Source organism: Battus philenor, unplaced genomic scaffold (assembly GCF_028537555.1).
Source record: "Battus philenor isolate CCGP_79_NKW_IND1 unplaced genomic scaffold, ilBatPhil1.0.hap1 SCAF_16, whole genome shotgun sequence".
NCBI lineage: Eukaryota > Metazoa > Arthropoda > Insecta > Lepidoptera > Papilionidae > Battus > Battus philenor.
The window spans coordinates 10825652-10846196 of NW_027181678.1; the positions used below are offsets into that span (position 1 = coordinate 10825652).

A 20545-nucleotide genomic window follows, 5' to 3' on the forward strand; every position below is an offset into this window, starting at 1 on the left:
TTACCTCTGCTCACACCCAAGCGTCCAAAGGATGGACAGTAGCCTCCTTTGCATACCGTATCACCACATTGCGATCGCGAACTGGAATGCCAAACGTGGCGATTTTGGTTTATCTTCCCATAGATATCTTTGGGGAGGTGCATAACTTGCAGTGGACGTCTATGGGCTAAGACTATACCTGCCTGGAACAATTCATTCCCAAGGAGTGTTATTTTCTATGAAAACATTACACATGTCAGAATAAATTGTCTATGGAAAGATTGCTAAATAAAAGCCACGATATCCACGTGTATATATTTTTATGACGCGGTCTTCTTTTAACCTCGATTCAAAAGTTAGAAATTTACTTTTCGCCACACGTAGCTGTTTTTTATAATATTGATTAATTTAATTTGATTCTGGAGAAAGTAATACAGCAAGTTAATAATATGTAAATTTTGTTTTTTTTTTACTTGCAACATAAGTAACATGTTGGTAATGTTAACTCGTTGGTACGTCTTCTCTACTAAAAGACTATTGTATTACAATTGGATATTTTTACGAAACATAATTTTAATGCTCTTAAAAAGTTACGTTTTAACATCGTTATCCTGACGTTTCCGGGCCGGGTCGACCGCGCCCAGCCTAAACCCCCGTGACCTACTCGCATTTGGGAAAAGATTCGCGCACGCTATTCCGCTGTTCCATTAAATTTATTTCCGTTTAATAAATGACGGATGAGTAGGCATATTTTTGAGCCTTCGTTCCGCTACATTCTATTTTTGAACCAAATATTTAAAAACAAATGTAAATATTCGAGCGTTATGCTTATTATTATTGTACTTTGATTTTGGAAGAGTGTTTAATAAACGTAATAATCTTAGAGACATGACGTCAAACTCAATATTATTTGTTTTAAATACAGCAACTTGTATGTTATATGATTTTCAAAGTATACATACAGACGTTGTACTGTTAAAAGTTATTGGCCTTTTGCAGTACAATAAAGTAAATAAATAAAACGTATTGCACAGTGATCTTTTTATTTATCTATTTAAATATAATAAATGACGATTAAACGCAAAAATATTTGTATATGTAAGTGTATTTGTATATTTTGTTTCATAGTATAGTTGTTCTGTAATTTATATTTTTTTCTTCCAATTCATCCAACCAATCGAGTGTTTCTTGAATTTTGCGCTTAGCAAATCATGTCACGATATTTTTGTCATTTACGTACATAAATACTACTCAAACAAAAGGTTAAACATTATCGTAATAAATTGTTTTGTCGCTAACGATTTCTCTGTGTAACGACTCTTAGCGCTTCTGAGATACGATGACGCCGCGAGAAAAATAGCTCCTTTATAAAGCGACGCCGTTTCGCAGCTTCCTTTTTCTTTTGTATTAATTTGCTTGGAGGTCGTTTGTGGCGGGAATTTTGCCGGCAGCTTTTTGCAGTCGCTTGTTGTTGTTTGACGCTTTATTGTTATTTTATATTTATCATTACTACGACGTTTGTCATTGAACTAAGCTTCTTGTGCCAGACCGATGAAATTCGGAGATTCTGAATCGCCGAACCTAGTGAACATTAAATGTATTTTTTTTAGATTAAATATCTTACTTTTTGATGTTTACAAGGTTAAATAACGATAGTGTTAAGATTTACGATATGATTTTTAATAAATCTTTTTATTTGTAAAGACAATCACAGGTTAGGAAGGCTTTTAAAATCGAAGCCAAACCAAAATAACCGACGTAGGCGCGCTGAGCTAGTCATTGTCTTTAGGGGCTCTAAACCAGGTTGTCTATCGGCTCATATAATGGTAATGATAATGATTACTTTTATTGACGACATTGTAATACACGAGATATAGTTAATAAAAAACCGTAGAGATATTTATTCATTTAAAAACACTGTATGAGTTAATTATAACTACTTCTTTTATTTAAAAAGTATTTCTGATTTATTGTTTTAGAGTGGAGCGGTGGTGGCGGCAACGGAGAGTACCGCGTTCGAAGACAGCTGTCAGTGTCATCGGATTCGAAGCTTCTAGACGAGGGGGCGCGGGAGGACGCGCGGGTAGTAATGAGGCCCAAGCGGCCACCCAGGCCCAAGTCCGAGGCCTTCCTTGGACCGCACGACCACAACAATCGACGCACGAAGAGGTTTAGTGCCTTTGGGGTGAGATACGTTCTTAATTTTTTTTAAACCTTGATCATATCCATATTTATAATAATGAATGTTTGTCTGTATGTCCTTGTAAAATGACTCAAAATGAATTGAATATTTGTGAAACGTCTTTCTTTCAAATTTACTTTACTAAGTGGCGTAGCAAGGCGCACAGGGTATAGCTAGTATATAATATTTAGTATATTCTGGTCATTATGATTAATGGCTAGTTGAGACTAAGTTTCGTTTTGTAATTACTACTACCACCGCTCTTTTACAAGTAAAAAAAATTTAAATGTTACCTTTTTAACATTTTTACGCCATAATTATACGGAAGACATTTGAGATAGGTAGATGAAAATGTTAATTTATTGAAATTGTTATTTCATAACGTCACCCATTTGAATTTGTACTCGGTACCGACCTCATGAAAAGTACCAGCGCCTACTAGGGGGCAATAGTGATATGATATTAAGTTTATGAACGATTAGGAAATCGAGCATAACATCTTTCAGTAAATAATAGTAGTAAAGCTTGAAATATATAAGTCGAGAGCTGTACGAAGAGTCTTTATTAATAACAAGACGACAGAGTTGGAAAGGATCATTTTACAGTCATCTTCCTCTGTTCGTTGCATTCATAGTGAATTGCTTTTAATCAAATTAAGATCGCGTCGTCCTCCTGGGGCTTTATAGCAGAGTGGCCGAGCTTAAGCGATCGTTCAAATTGAACAAGTCTACTGGTCTCTCTCCGGTTCTATTAGAATAAGTTCATTAACAATATTCCAACTTATAAGGATCTAATCCGAAGGTTCGTTTTAAACTTAAAGTTAAAAACTTATTTGATTCAACCACATCGTAAATTAGTAAAATCCTTTCTTTAATTTTTCAATTGGTAGGCGGTCTTGTCAAAAATTGGAAAAAGCTGTTTCTTATAAAACATTTTGATGATATTTATTTAAATAAAACTTTGCGGTTTATTTTATTTTTATATCTTTTGTGTTTTGATCGTTTTTTCTCCTGATCATAGGTAGAACTGCGGTGTTGCGCATCCATCATATTATAGTTATTATGTATGTTTGTATGCACGTATGTTTTATATACCTTAACTGCCCATTATTTATACTTCTACCTTTTACATCCTATGGTTGTCTGTAAGAGATTGCCTCGAGTGATAAGGCCGCCCATTGTACTATTTTGTTTATTATTATGAAACTATTTAAATGTATCCTAGCGTGTACAAAAAAGAATATTAAATAAATAAATACATGGAACCAACTCCAATACAATCCATTAATTATTTATTCATACAATTATCATTTTCAACTTAAATTTCGTAAATAGATGAAAATATGATAAAAATTGTATTGTCACTTGCGTTCATTGACCTAACATAAAAATTTAAATTTTAATATTACGTATAACTTATTACTATGTTATTTACAATAATGATTTTAAGCGTGTGAAATCACTATCGAATACAATGAATCATGCACTGTAAGTTAATAAGAACTGATAACAAGTAATCTGCGAAGCTTAACTACAATAATCGCTATTAATATTCTCATTCTAATTATACAGTATATGTAAACGTTTTAATTATGCTAAATAAATAGTCTTTATTACTCTGCTAATATTATCTACAGATAAAGAAGGTAGGGTAAACATTTTATTCACGTTGCTGTTGTAGAGAAGCTCTCCTAGTTTTAAACGCCAATAAAGTAAGTCGCCGGTTGAAATAAAGTCGTATAGTATGTTGGAAGCGACCCCTTGTTCCCAGGACCATTTGTAATAACTTTCACTGGAATGGACAGGCGAAAGATTATCCTGCGTTGTGTTCGTAACGTGAGCGCTTCCAACGTCGCAACATGACGTCTGGAGAGTAATTTATAACGTTTTCCGCGTTGCGTTAATGTTTCGCAATGTTCCGCGTATCGGAAACAAAAGATCGATGAAAAGCGATATATTTGTTCCATTACTTATTTTGTCACACGCGCGGGAAATGTTTTGTATAGTGTTTGTTATTTTTTTATTTAATTTTAAAAATTTATGCTTGTATTATTGCCTTGTTAAATATAAAAATGTCAATTGTAATGCTGAACTAAAACTAAAGATAATATTGAACGAGTCATTTAGTTACAGCTTTTTACTATAGTATGTACAATAAGTATTTTTAAAAAGATTAAGCATAATTTCGCTACCATAAACTATTCTTGATGAGCTGTCCACTGAGGCATCCAGGTTCTGGCGTAGGGACCACTGACCAGCCAGCGCAGTGCAGGACGTACACACACAACGTGGACAGATCTTCTTTAAAGTCTTCAAAAAACGCTTAATGCCGGCCGCTTCCTACCAGCTCTATTGGAAATATATAGGCAAGGTCCAGATCCAGTAGTGGACATCATACGACTGAAATCATAGTGATAATAATAATGAAACTATATTTCAACTGTTTCCATTAAAAAAATAACAAAGAAAATACAATGTGTGCACCTGAAACTGTCAATTACCATAATAAATAAAAATCTAAATTACCGTGTATCATAATAATAGTAATTTCAAACTTCAACAATAAGTTTAGTAATAGTGGCTTAAACTTGTTGTCAAACAGATGAGTGTAAAAGTTGTTTTTATTTTATTTTGAACGACAAAGTAACCGATGAAAGTATTGGAGTTATTACATAATAAACGTAATGTATTAATTTGGCGAAAGCAAAAGTCTACATTTTACGCACGTGAATCTGAATGTAAAAATAGTTAAGTACTAAAACATATGCCGCTTGGAAACGCTAACTCTATCTTTGCGAGTACAAAGGTGCCTATCCCCTACGGCTCTAAACAATTAATCACCTGTGGAAATGCAGCAGAAATAGTGACAGGCGCTCCTGAACGTCACGTCTCCATAGAGCAAAGTAGCATTAGACAAGTCAAATATTTACACGGACGCTGGTGCGAGCGAAGAAAGCAAAGCTGTGTACCAGCGGACCGTAAGTGGTGATACTTCACTGAAGTAATCGTTATAAACAACCGCACCAGGCGACCTTTTGTATTTCCTTTCCTCTTTGCACGACACTGTTTGCGTTTCTTTGTTCAAAATGGAAACATCTAATGCTGTTATTACTTTTAATTAACTTTGTTGAGTATTTTGTACCTGAAATTATCATTAATATTAAAATTCGAGATTAAAATGCTTATAAAAATATGTTTAATAAAGCTTAATAATAAATGGTTATCGTTGCAATCTTTGGGGGAAGCCTATACCTTGCAGTGGGCGTCTATCAGCCTACATGGTGAATGAAATACGTAATATAAAAACAACTTATCAAAAACATAGTTAACAGTCCATGAAATAAAGTATCGCATTGTAAAATGTTTATAAATATATAAAAATAATGTGTGTGTTTTGTGTGTTTTAGTCGCAATTCCCTAATAATAATATAGTTATGACCTTAGAAAATATATATGATTTTTATTATAGTGGTATTTTTTAATTTGCTACTGAATGGACGATGTAAATAAAGTCCAATAATATCATGTTAGGCATAAGGTTCGAGAAATAATTACTTATCTAAAATGCATATGCATAGCGTATGCAGTGAGTACAGCGTGTGCACTTTAGATATGAAACATCTTAATAGGCAATCGACATACAAACATGCCAATTCATAAATCAATAGTCAATTCAGCTAAAACGCCTCTAGCACTCTTAAGTGTTTGTATTGGCGTCATAAATTAAGATTAGTCGAGCGTGGCGCTACGTCGCGTACATGTGATAAATGAACGCACTCGTCTTTGTCAACAGGGTGATTCTCCGTTCGGGAAATCCGAGGCGTACATGAAACTGGAGCAGCTCGGCGAGGGCTCCTATGCAACAGTCTACAAAGGTTACAGCAAGTACGTATTGATGTTTTGTATCATTTATATTAATTATATTCATTCAAACGAGGTTGTTGGATAATTTATCTGATAGGCACAGTCCAATGAATACTTTATATAGAATCCTTTACTGTTCAATAGCATGGCGTGTACATTTTGCATTTGTTCTTTAGTAATGTTCCGGCGAATAGTTTATGTATTATATAGGATGATTGGGCGTAGGTGTAAAACCTTTGAAGTGGTGAGTGTATAGCTCATTGGTTGCCATATTACTGTAAGATACTTTCAAAAAATCAATGTTTTCAGAGATAATAAATAACGAAATGAAAATGTAATAAGAAAAAGCGAAGGTAATCCTTATACACTAATATCCTCGATTTACGTCGTTTCATTTCGCGTTTTTTCTAAGTTGCGTAGCTGCTTAATAAGTACGGATTTTTAGTTTGCGTCGTTAAATTTTCGAGGTTGCAAAAGTGTTGTTTTGGGTTCGACTCTTAATTTTTTGTTTGAGAATTTCTTTTCTTTTAAAAGATAGCAACACTTTTGTTTCTTATTGCGCGCCATGCCATCAATATTCGAGGATTCCCTTTCTAACTAAAAATCAACGCAAATTAAATACAATTTTATTTTCACTTTGTTTTGCTAATTTCACAGTCCAGTTTCAATTACCTTGTGTGTTGTAAAGCAGCAAATTGTTTTTTTTTAAAGAGAACATAAAGATAAAGATCGCTTGTACCAATAAATGGAAAATTGTACAACGACGTCGTCGGGACAAAGACATTAAATAGGGATTTGTTAGAAAAAATATATAACGCTTTTTTAAGTCGTTGAAAAAATTATTAAACAAACTTGACTTTTCGACCAAATAGTACATGTGAATAATCTCTTTATACATATAAGATGTCACACAGATAAGTAATTGATCGATTAACCCATTTAGTAATCGAGCAAAGATATAAAGATGGCATAAATAAGTTCGCAGTCTCAAACTAATTTTGAAAAAATTATGAAATCGAAAACTTGCGTAATAATAAAAATACATTATTTTAAAATATCTTTTAGCATCTCGCTAGAAGAGTATTACAATTTCACTTCGCCGATTTTAAATAAACATGAACATAAGAACTTCGCCACAGTTCGTCAATTCGATTCAGTTTGCGACCGTCCGTACAAAGAGATGCCTTGAAGCGTGCCGGGTAATCCGCATAAATAGCTTGCGACTCTATATTATGTGGAAATAACAGTTCTTGTCTTTCGCTACGTAACTACAAATTTGATTAGGCGGTTGTCTAACGTACTGTTCTACGGTTTTTACGATTACTCATTACATAGCGTTATGTAACCGTTTTAATACATTATTGGATAATGTACGTACAGTTCATAAATATTTCCCCTGCATTATGCTAATTACTGATATTAGCTGACGATAGTAGTTAGTAGAACAGGATCTTAAGGTTTTAAACACAAGAGGGCAGATGACCTTTTTAAGGTACTAGGAAAACGTTGGATGTAAGCCGTTTCAATCTATTGAAAGAGGCTTACGTCCAGCGGCTAAAGCTATTTCATAAAGCCGAGACTTCTATTATGTAAATTATTTGTATTATAATTATATAAATGAAAATTGTAAACTGCTTTGTATTAGTTTTTACTGCTTATCGATATCATAAATCGATATTTGCTCGTAAATAGTACAACACTAATGCACGAAAGCAATACCTTTAAATGTCACTGGGCTACTTTTACGACTGTAAGCTATCGAAGTTTCTCGATACATCGGTTGCGTTGCGCGAGATGACTTCAGATTTCCTTTTACAAACCAAAACACTTTGCAGTCGTCTGCGATGCAAAGCGCCTCGTTCACTTGTTCCTACCCGCGATCTCCATGTTTACTTTGTGCTAAAGTAAATCTGATTTCACGCGTGCTTTCCGCTTAAAAGCTTTTCAAATTATATTTATCTTCTCTTGGAAGACTGCGAAGTAATGTATGTAGAAAAAAAATAATTACGTTTTCTATGCAAGTAATTTTCTTTAGTGTTGCAAGAAAAGGAAAAGATCGTTTTAAGCTGTCTGCGTGTCATTAAAGTAGAGATATATTGTTTTTATATTGACAAAATATTTTTTTGGACAAGTTAATACTTTAGAACATTTAAAGTATATTGAAATTAAATTAAGAGTATTTTTAAAGTTTAACTTTTTGTCAGATTTATTATTGGTATTTGAGTTCTAAGTTTTCAAGTGACGTTAAATTAATTCTATTCTATATATGAAAATGTACCGAATATTTGCCATTTTTTAATATTTAACAGACGGACTTATTAGACTTTTTGTAGTTATTAGCTAAGGTATTTCAAAGAGATCACTTTAATTATTGATTTTAATGATGTGAAATATAATCACACCATTACGTTGTAATATTTTCCTAGCTATGTTTTATATTTAAGATATTCTTGGTTTAATTTCTAATTTTAACAGACATTTTTTGATATTGATTTACTTTAAATAAAGAAGTAAAAGTTTCACATCACTCTGTAATTTGTTTTAGGAAACAGAAGGATTTGGCTTCTTATCATTTTTTTCCTTTTAGGCAGTATATAAAATCCTTTGAGTATTGCGTTTTGAGTAACAATTAGCGATTTTTGCAAGCACGCTAAATATAGAAGATATAATTCTAGATTCGTTTGAATTCACTTGACATTTCTTACGTAATTCAATCGCAAGTTGAGCTTCTAACGCGGAAGTCACTTGGCATCTAACTTTGTAAGCGCGAACAGGAAGGGGACGAAATAATAGAATTTAGAGAATTCATAGCTTGCGAGTGTCGTGAATTGGCTGCTTCGTTGAGTGTTAATGAGCTCGTTCTACTAACCAAATTGTCGTATTCATAGCCCTGGGGAGTTTGTAGCGCGGCTTTGTGGCGAATGACAGTACTATAAGTTCCCCATTGATGTTGGAAATATACTAAGTATAAGTGTAAATGTATTATATAAACAAAGTGTAAAACGCATCTCGTCTTATTATTCTTTGTACAAGATTTTTATTAGTGGAACCGGAAAGCAATGTCGCTTCTGTCGACATATTTTACAGAAAAACTGAAAAATTTTTGCCGCTCCGGCATTGAAAATTTGTATTCTGAATGGCTAAAGGTTGTTGATAGCGAAGGTATATATAGATATTTTTAATTTTAAATAAAAACTTGTTAAAATCTAGCCGTGTGAATTTAACTTAAAAAAGTAAAATTACTTTCCGGTCCTCCTAATAACTACCTTAGCAAACTTAACAATTCAAAATACAATTATCGTCATAGTTGTTTGTTTCATAGGCGTATCTTTTTCTTCTCAGTTTTTTTTTTCATTTATAAAAGTACCCGTACCCGCCTTGAAACGCCCTTATAGAATTGACGAGCTCTTTCTATATCAGTCTATCCTCTGGTTTCCTCAAGACTTTAGTAATAGAGTCCAGTTATTGACTTGATTGATCAGACTACCCGGTTTTCTCGTGCGTTTACAATACTAATTTACATTCAATCATGCACAACTCTTTTAAATATATTCTCACCAAAAAGATCTAATGTATATAAAATATGAAAAATAGAAAAATATATCTAATTACAGTTTGATTGGTTATTGGTGCAAAAGTTTTAAATGGGTCAACGTTTAACCCATTTGCTGTCATTTAATGTCTGGTACACTCTATTCATTAATCAATGTTATTAGAAATAATGAATAACTTACGAATAATCACTAGGAGTTTTAGATTTGTCGTATTCTAAGGTAAAAATTAATAATGTAATATTTTTCAGTATCGATTATTACACGGTAATTGGAAATAGGTTTAAAAGTTTTAAAGATTTTCGCTATACATTTACCCTTTTAAGAATTTTACATATATTAGCAATCAATCTGTTTATAGTAATTTCTTCGAAATGTATGTATAAAGTTGGACTAAAGGCTTACATTAAAATCTCAGTAAAATACTCTTTGGTGATAAATATAATGTGCCAGGTTAGCACTTTAGGAGAACAATATCGAATCCGATTAGAAAACCGAATCGATTACGATCGCTCGGGAATACTTTTAATTGAGTGATTAAGGCTTTACGAAGTTGGCGCGAATAAAGCAAAGTTAGCGAGCCGTTTGCGCGGGAGGTTCGCCGGCGACGATTACGAACAGTAATTATAGTGTCGATGCGAAACGTTTATTAATGACTCCATTAAATTAATTTATATTTAAACTTATCTTACCTCTATTAATTTAACTTATTACAATGATTATGCAAGGTGATTTGTTATAAGTGTAAAAGTTAGAGAGGTGAATGTGTAGTTCATTTGATGTCAATTAACGTATGGTAAACTTTATTCTGAAATAATGGTTTCAAAAATAATAACGTAATAATAAGTTATGAAAAAGCGTTTTCAATATTCGGGTTACTAATTGTTAAAATTAATTATTATTGACAATCTGTGTGTGCAGACTTTGTACTGCTAGAAGTTATTGGCTTAAGGCATTTCAACAGAAAAAATAAGTTAATGTAACATATTTCAAAGCAATCATTTTATACAGGGTTATTAAAATATGTCTGTAAACTTTAAAGGTGTTTGTTGACAAACGACCTATTATACATTTACCTGAAAAAAGAACAAATTATTGATTATTTAATTGTTTGGGAAACACATTATCAGGATATAATTATTTCTTAAAACAATTGTAAAACGAGGATAACGTGTTTTTAAGTTCTTGATGCGAACGTAGGAAACGTCCTTTCAGTTATTGAGTGAATAATATAAAAACAGCATTTATAATATGACTTTTGAAAATGTTATGTTCATCCTCATTTTTAATATATGAAAGGTAAGCTACACGCTTGTAAAAGATCTAAATGTTACATGTTTGCGAACGTACAGAGAGTGCGTGATATAATGTATTAGAAAGAAACATATTGCTTCAACCAATTTTGTTGTATGTGATGAAAAGTAAAATTATTATTGCAATAAATTCAAAGGAAACCTGTGTAGTAAAAATTTTATAGAAAGTTTAGATTTTATATTAGAACATAGCTAACTATGTTTTTAGAAATAGTATATGCGTATAGAATTTTAAGTTAAAAATTCATAAATACATTTAAAGCACCTTCTAGGGAGAATATCTTTTTAAATCTTTAGATGGAAATTCCAGAACAGGTTTATTTTTAAACTTTTATAATAGCAGCCACAGGGCTTGATTTTTTTAATTTATTTTTGTCTTCGTTAATGATAGAAAAAGAATATCATTTGGCTTTGTATTTAGCAGTGTTTAATTCGCTTTTCTTATATTTCTGGTAGTAAAAAATAATTACGTAAAACTGGCAACTCCTTTAGAATTTCACTTTTAATGAAGTATTTTTCTGCTCTCTCCTCCGCAGCGGGAAAGTTTTCTTATTTTTTTTTCACTTTGTACGTGAAATGGTTTCGTATAGTAAAATTAGCATATTGAATTTTTCCCTAATGTAATATTATTACTGGCAATATTTTCTCAATAAGTAATTTAATAACTTAATTTGATCATTTCGGTTTCGAAATAGGTTCGAAGTAGACAGATGTTATAGCTCTTTGCGTTAAAAAAATTAAAACGAAATCTTAATATTACAATGCGGTGGCACCTATGTAGATATAAACAAATACATAATTTATACTTATTAAGTAGGTTTTCAATCCAATTTATGATAATAATAACATAAAGTGTCATGATAATTAAGAAAATATATCATTGAGCTTAAATATTTTTTAAGAGTTAAAAATAAATTTTCTTTATTTATCAAAAAAGACTACATAGACATAAAACCTTATTATACAATCGTTATAAGAGATCACCTTTACACAAGAGTTATTTTCATGGCTAACGGTTCTGAAAAAAAATACTTTATTTTAAAAAAATTAGAAATATTTTTTATTTAATAGATGCCTTTATGAATAAGAAAGCGTAAGAGTTGTCGTTCTAGCCTATAGACGCCTACTGCGCGGCACAGACTTCCCCCATAGATGTCAATGGGGAGATATAAACCATAATAGCAACGCTTGTCTGTCTGCCTGTGTGGTATTATGTTAAGCAGAGAACGCTGCTACTATCTTCTGGAAACTCGTTTGCGAGCAGTGGCAATCCTATATAATTATTGCATAAGTGTGAATTACATAAGATTGTATCCCGGTAATCGAATCCGTTACGTATGATTGCAAGTCAAAGTCCTCTACTGTTGGGGTACCATTGCTCGATTCGTAAGAGTAATCTTATCGGAATAGATATATTTTTCTGGTATAACCCTTAACTAGTAGCTTAGTCCCTTATCCTTATAGGTTAAAGGTGAACTTTTAAATACAAAACATAACTTTTTATATGTTTATGTATTTGTAAATAAAGCAGGACAAATTGAAATGTACGTTTCAGTTGAGCTACACAAATATACATTCAAAACTAATTGTAAAAAATAACAGGTAAATGTTGTGTCACAGTTTAACGCAGCAAGTGGTTGCGCTAAAAGAGATCAGACTGCAAGAGGACGAGGGCGCACCCTTCACCGCCATAAGGGAGGCCTCGCTTCTGAAGGAGCTGAAGCATGCCAACATCGTCACGCTGCACGACATCGTGCACACGCGGGAGACCCTCACCTTTGTGTTCGAATTTGTGGTGAGTGATGAGTTAACTTCATTTCTTTTCCCAGAACTCCACAACATTGCAAGCTGCTGACGTTCAATTACCATCATCATTCATCATCCTCGTTTAAGCCGTGAGATGTCCATAGACCCCAAAGATTTTCACTCTTAAACGGTCTTAAAGGTCTTAAACGTCTTGCATCCAGCATTTTCTTTCCTATGACCTTATCTAAGTCATATATTCACCTTCTGGGTAATCGTTTACGCTGCGCATACCGATCCATGGTCTTCACTTCTAAACCTTAAAGCTCTAGCAGGCTAACTATGCGAGATGAACATATTATATCTCGCAAAGTTAGCCTACTTGCTGCCAAAGTGGCAACTTGCAACTTGTCAATCCGTTGGGCTATGTCGGAAACCGCAGGAATTTATTTCACAAAAATTAATTTTTCTGGTTATTTCATTGTTTAAAACAGAAATATAAAATTTGACGAATTTGTAAATTTTAAAAAATCTGTATAATTTCGGTTATAAATCAAAACCGGCCTACTGAGAGTAACAAACTATAATTGTAATTAATAATTAATTTTTGGTAGAAATTGTTGATAGATTCATCTGCTAGAGAGCTATATTATTTTTATGTAGTAGAACAAAATACTCGTGAAAATGTATGGAGTTAAAATGTAGAAAATATTTAAGTCATTTACTGATGGGTTATTTTTTATAACAAATTTTAATATCAAAATTATAATGAGGAAAATTATTTTATAGTTATTATTAACTAAACTTAAGTTTAGACTATTTTTTTCCAATAGTCATTTCTCCATAGTAATTTTTACATTACTAGATTATATCTAACGTCCCTTTACCTTACACAGGCCCTACGTCTGTATGTATTATACAAGTATACAAGTACCGGCACTTTTATTAATTTAATTTTTTGAACATAGATTATGATTATGATTTTTCTAAATGCTCTGTTTAGTAGAAATTCAAATGTAAAATTTTATACTAATAATGGCTGGAATATTTGTAGGACACAGATTTATCTCAGTACATGGAAAGGCACCCAGGCGGACTCAACCATCACAATGTCAAGTTATTTATGTTCCAATTGTTACGCGGCCTCTCCTACTGCCACCGAAGACGGATTTTACACAGGTAACGAAAGCTAAAGAAATATGAAAACATTTAATACTTATAAATTAAATATCTGTATACTATAATATAGTTATAAGTTGGCCTCCGGTAAGAGCGAAGGCTCATAATTCTGACTCAAAGAGAGATTGGATATTATTTAAGTTAAGGTACCTTAAAGTTCAAAGGTTTAAGTGAGCCCGCAAACTGTAAAGACATAAGAGATATCTAAAACCGAACTGATAGTGAAAGACTGCGACGTTTAATGATGTAAGGTGACTTTTCTAATACCACTGAAACGTTGAAAATGTGATGAATTAATAATCTTTAAGTTTTAAAAAATAATTTTAAAAGTAACATTATTTTTAACAGGGACGTCAAACCGCAGAACCTTCTTATAAGCTCTCACGGCGAACTTAAGCTTGCCGACTTCGGACTGGCGCGGGCCAAGTCAGTGCCCAGCCACACGTACTCGCACGAGGTCGTCACCCTGTGGTATAGACCGCCAGGTTTGTTTGTTTATATAAACACATAAATTCTTAAGAAATCAAGTGAATTAATATACATAATACTTTATAAATTTTCCAGAGATATTTTTATTACCTTGAATTCGTAAAGGTACGACTTGTGAATTTTGTCTTTAAGATAAATTAGTTTCTATTATGACTTAGACTTAGACTATCTTTCAAGATAAATTATTTCTTCTACACAACTATAACACCTCGAGAGCAGAGTAGCGTCAAAAATAAAATAGATTTAAAAAAATAGATGATCAATAAGAGTTCTGTTAAAAGTTTCTATGTTTAATAAACGTAATGTATTTTATCTTTTAGTTGATCGAAATGTTATGGGTTTGTTGACTCGTTTGCAGGGTTGATATTTTGATGTATGCGCCAAACATTATTAAATTTTATTCGAAAAGAGAAACCATCAACTTTTTAGTACGTTTTTTCTTCTCAGCAAATCCGTAAAGCTTACTTTCTCATGGACTGAATACACTGTCTTTTTATAATATTAAAAATAATTGACGATTCAAATGCGTGTGTAAATAAAGATATTTTGAATTATTTAACGTGCTAACTTGTACTAGAGGTTTGAACAATCATAAATTCAGATATAGCCCTTGCGAATCGCTTGATAAATTATTACCTACATGGTATTCGCAAGGGCTATATAAACCATTCACGTAAGCTCCAAAAAGGACAAGTTATTTCACTTCGGCCACTCGAGGTATTGATTTAAGACGATTACGTCTCAATGCGCTACGTCACCACGGGAAAAGATTGTCGCTGAGATTTTCCTAATGTGAGAAAATCCGTAACAGTGAAAGTAAAAATGTACAATGATGAATAGCTTGGGAAATTGAGGAAGTAAAACCTGAATATTAATACATGTTTTTAATGACTAAAAGAAATTTGCGTTAGCGAACCCCGGGCTAGATTGATTGAGAATTCGCACACAGGTCATCTTTGTGAGAAATCCAGTTTTATTGCATGTTACCTATGTAAACTTAAGTTAAAAAAATTTTTTTTCACACGGTTGCCGAGACTTGAAAAGATTGAGTGACGAATTCTTTTGTAATTCAAACAGTATGTTAATATATACATTTTATTTAATACAATTTAATGTCGGATAGGTTCTATTGGGTTATATAAACCATTATTTATTATTATTTATCTCTGCAATGCCCAAACGGTTACCTCGCAGTGAATGCCTTATGTTATTCAAAAATGTTTTATAAGTTTAAAAATAAATTAATAAATAAAATTTTGTCATTTATGTAATTATTATCAAATGTAAATTCTAGGTCATTTATATATTTTTAGTAAGAAAAGGACTAATATATAGCTACTTCCGCTATGCGTAGCGGTTTGCGTGCGTAGCGAAAGTAGCTATATATTAGTCTTTTTCTTACTTAGGATGGACTTCGCAAAGTAACGCCTGAATCCATTAGACATTTGTATATTTTGTTTACTATATAAGCAATTAATAATGTTCAAATTCCAGTGTGTACTGCTTTCTTTAGGTATAAACTATTAATTTGCATTCTACTGTTTTCAAAATAAAATATGTGTTTGTATTATTATTATAAATCGAAAATTTGTTTGGTTAGATGTGCTGTTGGGAAGCACGGAGTATTCTACGTCATTGGACATGTGGGGCGTGGGCTGCATATTCGTGGAGATGCTGTGCGGGGTGCCCACGTTTCCCGGCGTGCGCGACACGCATGATCAGCTCGAGAAAATATTTAAGGTTTGTATTCATTTATACATTTGTTTACAATTGTTGGTTTATGTATGAAAATGTTTATGTTATGCAGTCGTTTATAAAGCGAAATGAAATATTTTTTTTTAAACTTATTAATTAATATAAAAATATTGCTTCTAAATTTACGACTGTTGATCTGAACTTTTCAAGACGTACCACTGACGATCAATGTTGAGGAGGTTAAGACTTTGGATGCAGGCCACTTCCAACTGACCGATCGCATAAATTTTTATTTTTAAGAGTAGATATCAGCCGATAAAGCATTAAAATTTTTCCTGAATTTTATGAAGCTATGGGTGTGGTGATATAGTATTCCATATGGCATGTGTACAATATAAGGTAGAGTTGATACATGATAGCACTTATACCAACGAAAGTAACTGTAATAGCCTAGTGGATTAGCAAAAAGACTGTGCAGTTTCTTAACCATGGACCGGCAAGCAGCGTGAGATTTCCATCCACACGGTAGACAGAAGACTCGGACTTCCTACGGCTGAAATAATGATGATGATATTTCTAGGGCAGAGGTAAAATGATTCAGTCAATGGGACGTGCTTAGGGTCTATTTTCCTATCTCTATGTTGTTTTGCACACTGTATTATTCCTTCCTTTTGCTGCTATTTGACACGGACCTTTCTTATTCCAGCTGCGTGTCACGCGACTATTATATACAATAGTTTCTAATCTTTTGGTACTGTTATCAGACTATTAATAAATTCTGTACAAGATGTACTACACAGTCCATTAAATACCTTAAGGTTTACAACAATGTGCTGGGCCAGCTCATCAAAAGATTCTGAAGTAGATTCTATCTTGAGCATATCCAGTAAGTTGTACATTGGTATACCCAAGTTTTCGCAACGAGTGACGTGTTAGGTTTTTTAGATTCGAATCGGGAATAGTATCTGAGTAAGTGTTCAAAGGTCCGCTTTTAGGTCTAAAAGTTAATAAATGCGGTACATTGTAGTGATATATGTGTGTTTGTTTTAATGTAGGTTGTGGGCACGCCGACGGAGGAGAGCTGGCCCGGCGTGTCGCGGCTGCCGGGGCTTCGCGAGCACGTGTCGCGGTGGGGCGCGGCGCCAGCGCGCGCTCTCGGTGCAGCCTGGCCGCGGCTGCGCGATGCGGGCCGCGACGCCGAGCGCTTGGCCGCCGCGCTGCTGCAGCCCGAGCCCGCGCGCCGCTTACCCGCGCACCGCGCCACGCACCACGCCTACTTCGCAGCGCTACCGCCACGGCTGCGCGACCTGCCCGACGGTGAGACGCACGCACACTTACGCGCGCACACATACAAATGTCTTCCAAGACCATGACCTTTACTGTAGCTCCCTCTGAGCCGGTAAAGTAAATTGCGAAAACAGGAAGCTCTTAGATTACTTAGGCAGCATCTCACTCGAGTGACAAGTTAAGAGGACTTTTCCAGAAGAAACTTCTTCTTAGACTTGCTACTCGGTAGACGTTAAACATTTCTATTGGAAAGTACCCGAGGGGACTATCCCACGGTGCGATGATATTAAACAGCTACTTATAAGTCGAGTGTAACTAAACGTTCTGTTGCAGAGGTGTCGATCTTCACGGTGGAGGGCGTGTGCCTGCACCCCGAGACGCGGCACGTGGCCATCAAGTGAGCACCACCGAGCCGGACCGTTAGATGAATCTGTTACTCTCGTTCCTCAGCACGTACACGAGCGCGGACCTTATTAGTTAGTACGTTTAATTCCTATAGTTTTAATGGGGACAGTCGAAAACCGGTTGGTATGTTTCGGTGGACCAAAATTTCGTGATAGTACCATCGTCTAGTTTAAATGGACGGGCATCCAATGCCCACTCGGGTCTTCAGTTGAGCACCGTTTAGTTTGTCCATCCGTCGACTGCTTTCGACTTTAATATTATATTAGCGCTTGTTAAGCTTCTAACGTAATATCCATCCATATAATTCAATTATTCTATGGTGACAAGGTAAACTGATAGGTGTGTACGATTTTTATGTATAAATATATATATCTGAACAGAGCAGCGTGCCATGTATGTATATCTATAATTGAAGAGAATGACGAGTTATTTTAAAAGATTTTTATGCTGGATATATGCTCATAATTTGGTAAAAAGTTTTGAAGATATTTATTTATACTAGGGGTTGAAGCGTTTGTGAACATACATACTAGGAGACCTCTTAATTCATTCTTACCGTAGTTGTGAACGGGAGCTACTTCGAAATAGGCCTTCCGGGACAGCGAGCGTACCGACACCGCTCCTCTTTAATCTGAATCTTATGCACACATTCCTTCCACGGTGCTCGAAAACAAATTCGTGCGGCAATAAACAAACAGTCGACATACCCGCTACGCGCCGCTTGCACTGCCTCTCCGCCGTCGCAGCGACTATTATTTTTCATTTGATAGCGAGCGATGGATCGCGACCAGTGATAGGATGCGAATTGATTCGTCTAATCGAAATTATTACTGTGAGATCTCAATTTTATGAAGTGTGGGACCGTCCTACTGTATATTATACGTGATATGGAATTCGATGAATTTTAACTATACTAAAATTAATCCGATTGTAAGAGTAAAGGGTAGTATAGGAGGAAGTAGGTTCCGTCTAGCCTAAAGACTAGTAAATTACCAGTTTAGTGAAATTTTAGTGGTCCCTCACGGTTAGGTTTTATCGGTACAGCGTAGAGCCGACCGGCGCATTGCCAACTTGAATGTTAATCTCTGTAGTAAATACAAACTATTTATGAAATATAATATTGATATAGTGTAATTGTAAACGATAACACCAACTTGTGCCAATGGAATGAATAATTCGTAAAAATTAACTAAGGGAACGCTTGTAATAGTCAATTTGTATTTTTTTTTTGTGATTTACTTAGATAAAATTGCTTAAAAGCGTTTGTTCACGACGCCCCTTCATTTAAAAGCCAAAAATGTTTAAAAATATCACCCTTTTTATAATATTCACGCATTTCTTAAAATTTATGTTTAATGTACACCTGATTATAATAAATATACCTGTTATTATTCGTCTGTTAATTTGTAATTAATTTTGAAAAATATGAAAGAAATGAATTTTGTATAATATCTTATGTTATTTCATATGAAAATAGATGATTTGTGAAAAGCAATGTGATTGTCACCAGCACTGCCACTATTACGAGTCGCGTCGAGTTGACAGTGTGCCTGGGAGATGTTCTAGGAAGTGTAGTACTCCTTAGCGTAGTATGCCTATACAGAGCTTTAGAGACATGTACATCGAGTGAGGGCGGCAGAAGACCAATTATTCTATATAAATTTTAGACACATTTCAAAATTTTTTCATACATTTGTTACACGTAAGTCGTTTATAAAATGGTCACAAATTTGAGACTTAGTTGGTCGAATGCCGCCCCTTGCACTCCTCTATCGTAGTTAAATTGTAATTCGGTTTCGAACACCAAATTAGTAAGTAAATGTAATGTTTCCGAAACGCAATACTTTAGTGTATATGAGTTGTTGATTATGTCGTAAGTGTAATGGAGAGAAAGAAAATAATTCACCCGTTGAGTGAGGCACTGAGCGCGTTGGCGCGATGTAACATACCTGTATATTGCTAGGGTTTACGTTACGTGAAGCATTTATATAGGATGATTCGTTTGTAGGGGTTCGAGTTGTTTTGCATTTTATTTTATATGCCCAGAGACTAAATGAAGTCGTGCGACGAAAATAAATTTGTAAATATATATGAATAGGTACGATTTGTTATTTTCAATCGTATACAAGTTGCCATTGTCATTTGTATGCTTTCCGAAGTGCTAAAGTAACACTGGTCAAGCACTGTCAAATGTCACTGTCAAACGCCATCGTAAGACAAAAGTCAAACGTGACAGTTGACAGCTGTCACCGTATTGCTGTATACACGGGAGCTTACGTGAGATTTTTTTATTATTTTAATGATGTAACATGGTATCTTATGTTTTATTAACTTGAATTTACAATATTTTGTATCACGAAATTGTTCTGCTGCTGATTTAGTTTATTATTTTTTTATAATGTAAACAATGTGCTTTTTAATCATTTAAATAATTGTAAATATGATATTTGAACTGATAATAATAAAATTTTTATTTCTTAAATGGATGTTGTGTTTATTTTTACCGAGCCTCCTCATATGTTTTGTTGTTTTTTCATATTTTTCTGTTCGATGACCTATAAAAACGGTATGAAATATATAAATCGCTCGCTTATACCTTATGTTCAGCGTTACCCGTTAACCAAAGCTTCTCTATGACGACTATTTCTATGTATATAAAATGCTGATCATTTTATGTTAAAAATCTGGTTGTACTGCTTTAGGCTCAAGGTCACCCAGAGTGCAAGAGATTTAAAAAGAAATGAGTAGATACGTATAAGAATCCAGGTCACTGACAGCATATCGCTCGTGCAGCCGAAAAATTCTCGAGTACCAACTACGAACCGGTAGAGGCAATATGGATAGGTTCCCACCTAGGTA

The 20545-nt window shown here is 34.0% G+C and overlaps 1 protein-coding gene across 4 annotated transcripts in view; it reads left to right on the forward strand.

The window, feature by feature from the left end:
* Positions 1-20172, forward strand: part of Eip63E (cyclin dependent kinase Eip63E) — a 108318-nt gene extending 88146 nt beyond the window's left edge. For all 4 annotated transcript variants that reach the window (XM_068762060.1, XM_068762063.1, XM_068762061.1 and 1 more), the window contains exons 4-11: positions 1959-2164; positions 5954-6045; positions 12509-12683; positions 13686-13810; positions 14159-14295; positions 15900-16039; positions 17050-17311; positions 17615-20172. In XM_068762060.1, the coding sequence (XP_068618161.1) occupies positions 1959-2164; positions 5954-6045; positions 12509-12683; positions 13686-13810; positions 14159-14295; positions 15900-16039; positions 17050-17311; positions 17615-17682 (1205 nt within the window). In that variant the 3' untranslated portion in view covers positions 17683-20172. The remainder of the gene's footprint in view (positions 1-1958; positions 2165-5953; positions 6046-12508; positions 12684-13685; positions 13811-14158; positions 14296-15899; positions 16040-17049; positions 17312-17614) is intronic.
* Positions 20173-20545: the final 373 nt, after the last annotated feature.